Source organism: Erinaceus europaeus, chromosome 11 (genome assembly GCF_950295315.1).
Source record: "Erinaceus europaeus chromosome 11, mEriEur2.1, whole genome shotgun sequence".
NCBI classification, from domain to species: Eukaryota; Metazoa; Chordata; class Mammalia; order Eulipotyphla; family Erinaceidae; genus Erinaceus; species Erinaceus europaeus.
In genome coordinates, this window is record NC_080172.1 from 37,775,688 (window position 1) to 37,789,311 (window position 13,624).

At 42.1% G+C, this 13,624-nt stretch overlaps 1 protein-coding gene across 8 annotated transcripts in view; it reads right to left on the bottom strand.

Annotated features, from left to right (window-relative positions):
• MCC (MCC regulator of WNT signaling pathway) overlaps positions 1-13,624 on the bottom strand; it is a 338,297-nt gene that overhangs the window by 39,761 nt on the left and 284,912 nt on the right. For all 8 annotated transcript variants that reach the window (XM_060201290.1, XM_060201289.1, XM_060201287.1 and 5 more), the window contains one exon: positions 987-1,221. In XM_060201290.1, coding sequence (XP_060057273.1) covers positions 987-1,221 — 235 coding nt within the window. The remainder of the gene's footprint in view (positions 1-986; positions 1,222-13,624) is intronic.

The following is a 13,624-nucleotide window of genomic DNA, read 5'->3' on the forward strand; positions in this document are numbered from 1 at the left end:
TGCAAGGTTCTCTATCCTGGAGGTCTAATCCAGCTTCTCTCTCTCTCTCTCTCTCAAAGATTTATTTACTTTAATATTTTATTAATAATATTTTATAAGAGATATACAAGGAGAGAGAGATGGGGGGATGGGGGGGCAGGTGATGGTGCACTTGGTTAAGTTCATAAAGTACTAAGTGCAAGGACCCACACAAGGATCCAGGTTCAAGCCCCCAGCTCCCCACCTGCAGGGAGGTTGCTTCGCAAGTGAAGCAGGCCTACGGGTATCTATCTTTCTCTCTCATTCTTTATCTTTTAGCCCTTTCCTCTCAATTTCTGTCTATCCTATCCAATAAAATGGAAAAATTGGTAGCCAGGAGTGGTGGATTCCTAGTGCCAACACCGAGCCCCAGCAATAACCATGGAGGCAAAAGAGAGAGAGAGAGAGAGAGAGAGAGAGAGAGAGAGGTATACCAAAGCACTGCACAAATACAGCTCTGGCTTGTGTTAGTGTTGGGGATTAAAATTGAAGCCTCAGGGCCTCAGGTATGAGAGTCCTTTTGCATAACCATTACGCTGTCTCCATAGTCTAAATACTTATTAGTTAATGAGAAGAGACAGAGAAACAAGAAGCATCACCCTAGCACATGCAATGCCAGGGTTTAAACTTGGGGTATCATGCCTGAGAGTCCAACACTTTATCCATAGCACCACTTTCCAGCGTTTCTTTCTTTCGTTTGTTTGTTTGTTTTGAGAATGAGATGTTTCAAAGTTGAGTGGGGCTACCCTAGTGAGCATTCTTCACATCAAGTCATCCACCTAGTAATGTTCCCAACCCCCACACAATGAAACACTGTTAGTAATGGGCTGGACTCTTCAGGGGAAGGCACCAACAGTTATGGAGTTGATTTCTCAGCATCTGCCAGACTGTTCTTGGTGACCTTTTCAAATTTGCTTTTGATGGTGCAGAGTGAGTGGAAACAGGATTGGTAACAGCCTATGTAGTACCTTCATGGCCATCAGCTCTTGCATCAGCACAGCATTCTCCAGGTCCAGCCGCTGGTTGTCACCCCGGGGCTTGATGTCGTAGCTGAGTGGGTCAATGTGGATGCTCTCCAGCTCCAACATGGTCAGCTTCACCGCTGCCCTGTCATTCTTTAGCTGCTGGATATAGTCTTTCAGCCTCTGCTCATCTACTTTGGTAAGCTCTGCGTCACAACTACTTGCTGTGGAGCTGGTCGTGCTGAGGAGAGAGGTGGAAAACCATCAACTTCTCTTTGCATTGGTACTGAAAGAGTTCTCTTTCTACCTTTCTCCATGCCCACCTATCTAGTGGTATTTAGATGCAAATCGTGTCCTTCATGGCACAGTAAACTGATACCACCTTCCAGGAAATAAATGAACACAAAGAATATTAGGGGCTGGGGACAAATTAGAGCACAGAATTTCTATGTGTACATCCTCAGAGGCACCAGGTTCAAACCCTGACATTACCATAAGTGAGAGTTGACTGGTGATCTAATCTCTGTCTCATAAAAATCAATCAGTGAGGTTCAGAAAGACAGTATAATGGTCATGCAAAAGGCTTTCTCATGCCTGAGGCTCCAGAGTTCCAGGTTCAATCCCTGGCACCACTATAAGCCAGAGCTGCACAGGGCTCAGGAGAAAAAAAAAAGACAAAAAATCAATTAAAAAAGAAACTAATAATATTTATACCCTTTAATGCTGATGTGGACTCTAGAAATAAATTCTAAGGAAAATTCACAAAAGTCAACGAGATACACACAAAAAATGTTGTTTCATGGAATAGTGAATTATATGACCATTAGAGTATTATGATAATGGTGGGAGTATTTGAAGGAGGAAAGAGAAATAGAATGAAAATGAAAACTGATGTACATGTGGACAAAATTTTGAAAAGGGGAGGAGCTATTTCATCTGGTAGGGCATGAACCTCACCATGCACAAAGCCCTGTGTTCAAGACTCTGCACCACACAGGAACACCACCGGACAGCATGGTGAATCCCATAAGCTGTGTTGCCACTTAAGTCAGTAGACTTTGGAAAAAAGCAGATCAATCTCTGTAATGCATGTTGGTCCCATGTAATCAGTAAAAAGCCTTAATAGAATAAATAAAGATGGAAGTTTGTGGCTTATTAATAATAATTTTATATTTTTCAGAAAAAAAAGCCTTAATAGAAAAGGCTTAAAAGGGAGCTGGGTGGTAGAGCACTGGGTTAAGCGCAGATAGTGCAAAGCCCAAGGACTGGTGCAAGGATCCCAGTTCGAGCCCTTGGCTCCCTTCCTGCAGTGGGGTCCCTTTGCAAGCAGTGAAGCAGGTCTGTAGGTGTCTATCTGTCTCTCCCCCTCTCTGTCTTCCCTTCTCTCAATTTCTCTCTGTCCTATCCAAAAGCAACAACAATAATAATAACAACAATGTGAAAAAAAAGAGCCAGGAGCAGTGGATTCATAGTGGCAGGCACCCAGCCCCAGTGATAACCCTGGAGGCAAAAAAAAAAAAAAAAAAAAAGAAGAAAAAAAAGGGAGGGAGAAAAGATTGTAGGGAAGACTATGATAGAATTACATTTGAGTAGACCTCAAGGAGGTAAGAAGGTAAATTGAGTGGATTTTTGGAGGAAGGCTGATCCAGGCAGAATAGCACATGTGAAACCCATAAGGCAGAGTGCTTTATCAGCAAGACCATAGTTCAGTGTGGGAAGAGGATGAGGTCAGAGAAGATGGTGTATGTGGCAGAGGCAGGGCAGCAAGTCTCATATAAAGTTGACAAGGGGGCCAGGTGGTGGTGCACCTGGTAGAGCACACACTACATATGTGAAGACTCATGTTCAAGCCAATCCCTACATGCAGGGGGGAAGCTTTACACGTGGCAAAGCAGTGTTGCAGGTGTCTATCTCTTTTTCTTTCTTCTTTTTTTTTTTTTCAAGAATTTATTTATTTATGAGAAAGATAGGAGAAGAGAAAGAACCAGACATCACTCTGGTACATGTGTTGCCGGGGATTGAACTCAGGACCTCATGCTTGAAACTCCAGTGCTTTATCTACTGTACCACCACCTCCTGGACCACTCTATCTCCTTTTTTCTCTCCTTCTCTGTCCTCTCCTCCTCTCAATATCTCTCTGTCTCTATCAAAAAGAAGAAAATTGACTGCCAGGAACAGTGGATTTATTGTGTAGATACTGAGCTCTAGTGATAACCATGGTGACAATTAAAAAAAATTAAAAATAATGTTTCTATGGATTGTGTCTTTTTTCTTTAGAAAACCTTCATGAGAAGGTTTGTTAACAGAAAAATGACATTCTAACAGGATTCCTCTGGCTTGGGGGAGGGAGCAGGTAGTGCAAGAGGAGGCTAAATGAATTATTATTAATCACTACTATTATGTGTTCTCAAACTTATTCTGCTCCAGTTGGAGAACATTAGGTACACATTCATAACAAAATAGAGTAGCTCAGGGGAAGCATGAAAGAGCAAATGATACCCCATGAGGATGACACTGGGGACACTGGCACTGCATTTGAAGGGAGCTTACCAACATGTGGGGCTTGTGGCAGAGAGAGAGTCAGGCCCTCTCTCAGCAGCCCCTGCTCCTCTGTGGATAGTTTTGAGTCAACATGCCTGGAGGACACCAGGAAGCAGGACTTAACTCACCTTCACAGACTGTCAAGGCTCATGTGAAGGGGCAGATGTCTACTGTTCCAGACACATGAACAATGAAACCAAAGCAAAGAGAAACAGTGCTATTGTTCACTGGGCATTCCACAGAGTTGAGAGTCAGCAGCATGTTTAGACAGTGTGGTGCTGGGAAAAAGCAACACTTCACTCCCAGGGAACTGGGAGGAGGCTTCAGGTAAGATGTCCTTTCCGCTGAGGCTGGGACACAGGCCAGAGGACCCAACCAACTGAGTCTTCATTAATTAAGTCTGCACTAAGTGTTATTAACATGTCTTTTAAAAATATAGAAAAGTGACCAGGGAGGTGGCACAGTAGATAAAGCAATGGATTCTCAAATATGAAGTTCCAAGTTCAATTCCAGGTATTGCATATGCCAGAGTAATACTTTGGTTCTCTTTCTCATAAATATGTAGGGGAAAAATAAAACAGAGAATAAACAATACCTGTATACTTGTAATCAAGCTGCTTATTTGTCATATTTTTTAGCTGTGCTTTGTAGAAAGCTTGTTTACTTTTAAAATATTTATTTAGTGCTAGAAATCAGATCCAGAACATTTAGAGCCTAAGTCCTGTACTCTAGCTACTGAGTCACTTCCCTAGCTCTCTGGACAAATCCTATTTTTCTTTTTTAAATTTACTTGGATCTCTTCAGATTTATATTTCCTTCTTTTCATTTGCATCAAGTCTTTATTACTGTTGATTAAACATTGCTATACAAAATCTTAAGATTTCATGGCCATAATTTCACACGTGCGTGTGTGTGTGTGCTCGCACGCGCAGCTCACAGTATCCGCACCCACTGAAGTTCCTGTGGGTCACACATCCCTTTTTCTCTGAGGATCACCATTTTATTTTTTGTCTGCTTGTTTTTCAAAAAATCTAAATGACACCTTGGTAACTATATATATATATATATATATATATATTCAAGTTTTGCTTTAGTTCCTAATATGGCGCATATGAGTAAAAGTATCGAGCTGTGGACAACTTCTGAAAATAAATGACATCTGTAGGTGAGGTATTTTTGCTTAAAAGATACCTTGAAAAATCTCACAATTCAAAAAGCTCTCTTACTTTTCGTCAGGTACTAACGTGGTAGCACTTTATCAGTTTACGTTTAGCAGGGTGTCAAATGCTCCCACACTAGCAGCACCTGAGAACATGTTGGGGATGCTGTTCCCAGATCCCACACCTGGGATGCAGGCTGGGGAAACACCCCACAGCTTTAGTGGGTATTAGCTCAGCAGTCTTCTCAGATTCTCCAGGGAGTGGTGTCTTGGCCCCTGGCTGTGCTGGCAGGTGCTGTGATCATCAGCAGACCTGACCTGAGTGAATATGCTTCCTCAGTCACTGTCTCTTTATAGAACTTGAGAAAATGACCCATTCTAGGCATAATAGGGACTTCAGTAACTCCAGATTGTGAAAAGGAGACAGTAGGTCCTGAGTGAACAGGCAGGACCCACTAGGGCTCTGGAGAGAAGAGACAGCCAGGAAGACTCCTTGGGAATGCCAGTGGCCTGGCAGGTATGCACAAGACAGCCCTGTGAGGGAGGAGCCAAGCAGAAGCTACTTGAATGACCTTGAGAAACCACTCATAATCTTTTGGGAGAACAGAAGCATGGGTGGATTGAGCCTGATGGCTCTGGAGTGCTCAGGAACTCCCATGGAGGAGAGGCTTGGCCTCACCCTTTCCACTCTTGGTATAGTTCTCAGAGTAATAAAAAAAGAAAAGAAAAGGGGGAGTCAGGTGGTAGCACAGTGGGTTAAGCGCAGGTGGCACAAAGCTCAAGGACCAGCGTAAGGGTCCTGGTTCGAGTGCCCAGCTCCCCACCTGCAGGGGAGTTGCTTCACAAGCAGTGAAGCAGGTCTGCAGGTGTCTATCTTTCTCTCCCCCTCTCTGTCTTTCCCTCTTCTCTTCATTTCTCTCTGTCCTATCCAACAATGATGACAACAATAAAAAAGGGCAACAAAAGGGAATACATAAATAAATATTTAAAAAAAGAAAGAAAAGGAAGAACAAAAGATCTTGTCCTATAGCTCCTACCCATTGGAAATTCAGAACTTAAAAATTTTTTTTTTCTTTCCCCAGAGGAAAGTTTAATTTCAGGATAAGCTTTCCTTGCTCCCTTTCAGGACACCAGCAGGGACCAGATCAGGTGAGGTTAATTACACTTCTGCTTTATGCCCTTAATATTCCACCATGGAATATAATTATGACAATGGGAAAGGGGGAACAGCCTCCCGTGGACAAAGGCTCTTGGTCTCCTGGGGCTGCTCCGGCTGCTGGGCGAGGGTTAAGTCATCCATTAACTCTCCAGCTTGAAATGTTGGCTGATCTCAGCTGTCAAGGGGGAATAAATCATCTTCCTGTGGGCCAAGTTATCCTCCTTCCAGGGTAGGGCAATGCATGCTCTGCAAGAGGGGGATGGGGGAGGCTGCATATGAAGCAGCCACCTGTAATAGTGGAGCATTTGTATGGTTATTTAATTATTTGTGTAGAGCTAGGCTGAGAGTGTCTCTTTTCAGTGATGCTCTGCTTGAGTTCCCCTCATGCTGGCTTTGCTCTGTCTCATGCTGGCAAATGTTCAGCACATTAAGCATCAAGTAGCTTGTGGACTGGCGAATGTGTGCTGGCCAGCCTGAGATAGTCTGCTATTCTGCCTTCCAGGACCACAAGATCACAGGATCACCGATCTCTAACATGCTCTTTTATCATCCTCTCTACCCTGTCCCCTCCTTATCCTCATCGTTCTCTATAAAAGAAAGATTCTAAAAGAAAGATCCGGGAGTCGGGCGGTAGCACAGTGGGTTAAGAGCACGTGGCACAAAGCTCAAGGACTGGTGGAAGGATCCCAGTTCGAGCCCCCTGCTCCCCACCTACAGGGGTGTCCCTTCACAGGTGGTGAAGCAGACCTGCAGGTGTCTATCTTTTTCTCCCCCTGTCTTCCTCTCTTCTCTCCATTTTTCTCTGTCCTCTTCAACAACAACAACAATAATAACTACAACAATAAAACAAGGGTAACAAAAGGGAATAAATAAATATTTTAAAAAATAAAGATTCATGTTTTTTTCACCTTCTGGCTTGTCTTGGCAGAAGGCTAGCTAGAAGGGTTTTCAGCCTTGCAAACCAGCATTGAATTTCCCCCAACATTTTAATTTTATTTTAAAACTATTTACTTATTTGAGAGAGAAAGAACTAGAGCACTACTCTGACACATGAAATGCTGGGTATTGGACTCGACCCAGTGCTCTACTCACTGTGCCATTCCCCAGGCTTCTCTCCCAAGTTTTTTTTATGACAGTCTTCCCTGGCCCTAGTTGGGATCTTGGTTCCAACAAGAAGCAAGTAGTTCATACTCATAGGAGAGTTTGCCCCAGGGCTGCCATGCATTGCTGAGTACTCAGTGTATTTGAAGGAGGTGGCTGACTTGGTGACAGTTGATCTCCATAGTCCTTCCCCATTCCATCAGCATGGGCTGGCCTTGTCAGCTGACTTGTTTCTTCTACTGCTATGCTAGAGGTGTCTCTTTCTCTTCTTTTCAGGTCTTTAGCCACAAAGGACTTACATTAACACAATGCAAATCTCCTAGAAGTGAATACTCTTGAATAGTTCTTAGAACTTTAAAAAAATTTTTTATTATCTTTATTTATTATTGGGTAGAGATAGTCAGAAATCAAGAGGGAAGGGGAAGATAGAGAGGGAAAGACAAAGAGAGACACCTGCAGCCCTGCCTCACCACTCAAGAAGCTTCCCCCTACAGGTGGGGACTGGGGGCTCAAACCTGGGCCCTTGTGCACTGTAACACATGTTCTCAACCAGGTGTACCACCACCTGGTCCCAGTTCTTAGAATTCTATAGAAGCATAGGTTAAATGGGGGGGAGGGGAGAGGGAGACAGGAGAGAGGAGATTTAACAAAATGTGGGGGTACTGCCAGATACTTAATGTCCTTAAAAACTGCTTGATTTCTGAAAGCCCTGATAAACTGAGCTGAAAATGGAGGGGAAATGATAATAAGCAGAAATGTTTAGAAGATAGGTTCTATCTGTGTAACCATTTTTAAAATATTTTATTTATTCCCTTTTGTCACCCTTATTGTTTTATTGTTGTTATTATTGATGTCATTGTTGTTAGGTAGGACAGAAAGAAATGTAGAGAGGAAGGGAAGACAAGAGGAGGAGAGAAAGATAGACACCTGCTTCACCACCTGTGAAGGGACCACCTAGCCAGGGGCTAGAACCGGGATCCTTTCGTTGGTCCTTGCACTTAACCCACTGTGCCACTGCCTGACTTCCACTGTGTAACCATTTTTAAAGGTGATGATGTTGTAGCATTAGAAACCAAGCAAATTGAAAACAAATATAAATCTGTTCCTGATTCAGCGGCAGGTAATACAACAAGATAGACACTATCTAGACCTGAATGAGGTACTATTGCTAACAATTTCCATGGCATCTAAAAACTATACAAGATTTTTCAACATCACTAATAATTAAGAGAGCGCTATTAAAATATAATTTTTTCTCTTTTTTTTTTTTTTTGCCTACAGATTGGTCCAATGGAAAAAATGTTATTACCCAGTTGTAGCAAGGGTGATAATGGAAATAACTAACTGATGGAATTTAAAGTCATCATGCCAAGTGAATTAAGCATAAAAGTAAAAGATAATTACTAGACAGTTTCATTCATGCACAGACTATAAAAAGAAGAAATAGACTGACAAACCCCAACAAAACTAACTCTTAAACTTGGTGAAAAGTATGGTAGTTATCTCAGGTAAAGAGGAATAGTGGGGGACTGGGCGGTAGCACAGCGGGTGAATCACACACGGCACAAAGCCTAAGGACCGCATAAGGATTTGGGTTTGAGCCCCCAGCTACCCACCTACAGGGGGTCACTTCACAGGCGGTGAAGCAGGTCTGCAGGTGTCTATCTTTCCTCCTCTCTGTCTTCCCTTCCTCTTTCGATTTCTCTCTGTCCTATCCAACAACAGCTATAACAACAATAACAATAACAACCACAACAAGAGCAACAAAAATGGGAAAAATGACCTCCAGGAGCAGTGGATTCATAGTGCAGACACAGAGCTCCATTGATAACTCTGGAAGAAAAAAAAAAAAAGAGGAATAGTGTAGGAAGAAAAAGAAGAGGGCCCTTTTTTGAAAGTGAGATGAGACTAGAACTTTGGTAATGGCCCCTCTTTTCTTCTTTTATTTCTTTCCTTTTTTTCTTTTAAAGATTTATTCACCATTTCTTTTATGAGAGAGGAGAGAGAGAGAGAGAGAGAGAGAGAGAGAGAGAGAGAACTGAAGTACTGGCTGGCATAGCAGCACTAGGGATTAACCCCAGGATCTGACAAATATTAAAACTGCTCTATCTGCTGAGCTACCTCCCCAGCTACCCATGGTCATATTTTTTAAAGATAAAATAGCAATGTCCCTGGGACCCCTGCCAACAGAATCAATGGATGGACTGAATCTCATTTCTATTCTTCTTGCTGGCTACCACTCCTGTACTGTCCCTTAAACTACAGGCCTCCTGCCAATAGGAGCTGCCCATGTCTAGCTAGGAGTCCCAGTACTAGGCATCTCTTCTCAAGCTCTTGAAGAACAGATAGAGACATTATGATGAGCAGCTGGAAGCAGTGGGAAGAAAAAGATTTACAGGGGTCACAAAAGCCCCAACTCAGAAAGCTCTTTTTCTTGCTTCCATGAACTTGACATGGGGGAATGCTGGAGCTGTTATGGCATGACTTGTAAACAAAAGTATTATAATTACGAAAGGGTCTGGTGGTTTGGGGCTTTTTTTTTTCTCCTGAGCCCATGGTTAACAAAAACAGTTGAGTTGCATCAAATATGACCACCATGTGATGTGGGTGTGTGCTTCTTCTGCTCCTACTCTGAACTACTCTGGTTTGGATGAGGATGTGGAGATAAAATTTTAAGGACAATGGAGTGAAATCTGAGTCAAAGTTTATTGTGTCTTGATAGGAACATCCATTTAAGACTGAAATGAGTTCAGAGGCCATTCTTCTATGAGGCCATCCTGAAAACAGACTAAATGCAGAACTGTATTATCTAAAATTAAATTCTCTCTCTCTCAAAAAAGTCTGTACTGTAAGGCTCATCTACATGTTAATATATTCCAAAGAAAGATAAATAGCTGGTGAGAGAATGTTTCCACTCCTGACTCCAACATTATTTTTGGTGTGGAGAGGTGTGAGCATAAGACCTGTAACAGACCTTGTAAGCCACTGGAACAGCACCCATTTCCTGTCAACTCAATTCCTGTCTTCACTAATCTAACTGGGCTCTATCCCTGACAACAGGTTTGTTTGTTTTTTCCACTAAAGTCAGAGCCTCATGATTCCCAGGATAATTTTTTTTTCTATTCAGAGACAAAAGGAGGGGGAGAGGGAGATACCACAGTAGTGGTCCTCCCCAAAGGTGCTGGGGTTTGAAGCTGAGCTGTGCACTTGGTAAAGCACTACCAGATGAACTATCTGTCTGGCCCTGGAAAGGAATATTGATTTCCTTTCTATCTACTGGTCATGTGATTTAGTTTGGCAAATCACTTACATATATGTGAGCGAAGGCTTTCTTACCTGTGGAATGGGATAAGTTACTCTTCCTGTCTCTCCTGGTTTGGCCACCACATGAGAATATTTATATAAATAGTTTCTAAACTGAGGTGTAGCACACACAAGGGGAAAAAAAATCCACGTTTCTTTCAGCTTGGGTGGCAAGAAATTAGATAGTGAGAATAGGCCTTATTCTGATCTGCCACCTCACCTCAATAAAGACAATGGCTTCAGCAAACTGTGCTCAAAATGATCTTCACTGTTTCCATCTTTTCCAAGCAAGTTTTCAAGTTAAAAGAGTTTAGATCAATGTTGTTTTATTATAATGTTATCCAGAAAAATAAAAAACTACAACACTCCCAGGAAATGTTGAACAAAACAAGAATGTATTGCTCAAAAAATATTTGAGAACCTAGATTCATTAAAGGTGACTTCATTTAAGAGGTCAGTTTCCAAGAGTCTATCAGTGATGTTAAGTGAAGACTTGTCCTCTTCAGTTCGCTAGATTCACAGACCCCCTGATTTCTTTTAAATGGTTTACTTATTATGGGAGGGGATGGGAAAGAGGGAGAGAGAGAGAGAGAGAGAGAGGAAAAACAAACAAACAAACAAATACCAGAGCATCATTCTGGAACACACAATGCTAGGGATTGAACTCAGGACCTCAGGACTCAGAGTCCAAAGCCATGCCCACTGTGCAATCTCCCAGGCTGCAGTTCACAGATTCTGGTTCATGATTATCTGCTAAGCCCGTGCTACCAACATGACATCAACACTATCAGGCACCAGTGGGGAGAAGATGATACTGTTGGTTGAGAAGATTACAATGAAAAGAGGTATAAAAGGAAGGGAGAGAACAGAGCTTGTGTGGAAAGGTGTATGAAGCCTGGATGCCATGGTCTGGGTGTTGGGTGACTGGGTACTATTTGCAGTAGTGGACTTCAGCTATCTTAAGTGCTCTCAGAAATCAGAAGCTGATTCAACTTCTGGAGGCGGAGCTACGAGCAACAGATCGCTTTCTCTCCTCTCCTCTCCCGGATCAACTAGGAATACCAAAGAAGACCACCCGGACTGAAACAAGACAGGACTAGAATGACCACAGGAACCCAGTAAATCACCCGTGAGTACAAACACGCGTGGCTGGTGACAGAGAGGAGAGAGGGGCCTACGGAGAGATTAAGTGACTGCTAACAGTTCAACAGTTTATCAGTGGAGACACCACCTCCAGTCTGCTCCACAACAAGGGGACAGCTGAAGAGAGGAAAGGACTCCCCAGAGACTCATCAAGTGCAACTCTGAGTCTCCATTGCTACTACACTCAGAATCTGGAGCAGCAACAGGGAGGGACACCAGGGGACAGAGATCTAACCGGGAAACTCAGGAGAAGACCTATATCTCCTTGGCATAGCTGAGGGGCTGTGAAAGTCTCTTTGCATAACCACTGGATTATCTCTGCCACACCCTGCTTTATCTCTTGGTCAGGAGTCAGTGATTAAGCTAAGAAGCCTATTGACAGTTTAAAAGCCCTCAGGCTCCCGTAGCCTACAGGGAAGAAAAAAAAAGAGGCTTTTACACCACTGAGCTCCAACTCAGGGATTGAAAAAACTGTTAACTTCCATCCACCATGGTAAACCCTTTAATTAAATTACTTAGACACAAGTCAATCCAGGCAATAGTGATCAATAATTTGAAAAGTACTGATAAAGGGAACTCATAACATAATATATAAAATGGTTAAAACAACAAGAAAAAATATTGGAAACTCGAACCAGGACAAGAGTCCAGCTAAAAGTCCTCCAGAGGGTGAAGCACAAAACAACGAGTTCAACATGCAAACATTAGCTAAGGAAATAATAACAGGAGTGAGTAAAGAATTTGAAAAAATTGTAATCATAAATGCAGGAACAACAAATGAGAATATGGAAGAAAATTCTAATTATCTCATGGTTATTAGAGAGCCGAAAGCTGAAATCGCTGAGCTAAGAAGGCAACTAGCTGAACAAGTTAAAACAGTATCAGAGCAGGGCAACAAAATAGATGAACTCCAGAAAGCAGTAGAGGGCAGAGAGAATAGAATCTATGAGGCTGAAGACAGAATTAGCAAGATTGAGGATGAATTAGAGACAACTAAAAAAGAAGTAAGAGATCTCAAAAAGAGATTAAGAGATGCTGAAAACAACAACAGAGTCCTATGGGATGACTTCAAAAGAAACAATATACGCATTATTGGCATAACAGAGGAAGAAAGAGAAGGGGAGGAAGAAAGCATTCTCCAGGCCATAATAGCTGAAAATTTCTCTAGTCTAGACAACACCAAAGACATAAAGATTCAAGAAGCCCAGAGGGTCCCAAACAGAATTAACCCAGACCTAAAGACACCAAGACATGTCATACTTAGAATGGAAAGGAATAAGGATAAAGAAAGGATCCTCAAGGCTGCAAGAGAAAAACAAAGAGTCACCTACAAAGGAAAACCCATAAGATTAGCAGCAGACTTCTCCATACAAACACTACAGGCCAGAGAGAATGGCAGGCAAGATATCTATCGAGTGCTCAATGAGAAAGGCTTTCAGCCAAGAATACTATATCCTGCTAGACTGTCATTCAGACTAGATGGAAGCATCAAAACCTTCTCAGACAAGCAACAGTTGAAGGAAGCAACCATCACCAAGCCTGCCCTGAAAGAAGTTCTGAAAGGTCTCCTATAAACAACCAGACCACCACAAATAGGACATATATCAAAACACTCTAAAACTCTACAAGAATGGCGTTAAAATATCTTCAATCTTTGATATCAATAAATGTCAATGGCCTGAATTCACCTATTAAAAGACACAGAGTAGGAAGATGGATCAGAAAACACAACCCAACAATATGCTGTCTACAGGAAGCTCACCTAACGCAACAAGACAAACACAGACTTAAAGTGAAAGGATGGAAAACTATCATACAAGCCAATGGCCCACAAAAAAGGGCAGGAACAGCTATCCTCATATCTGACATGATAGACTTTAAAATAGATAAGATTAAAAAAGATAGGAATGGACACTACTTAATGCTCAGAGGATCAGTCAATCAAGAGGACTTAGCAATTATTAATATCTATGTACCCAATGAGAAGCCATCTAAATACATCAAACTTCTACTGAAAGAGCTACAGCAATATATTAACAGTAACACAATCATAGTAGGGGACTTCAACACCCCACTCTCTCAACTTGACAGATTATCCAGGAAGAAAATCAGTAAAGACATAAGGGAGCTAAATGAAGAGATAGATAAACTAGAACTATTGGACATTTTCAGAGTCATTCATCCCAAGAAACTGGAATATACATTTTACTCAAATCCACATGGATCATTCTCAAGGCT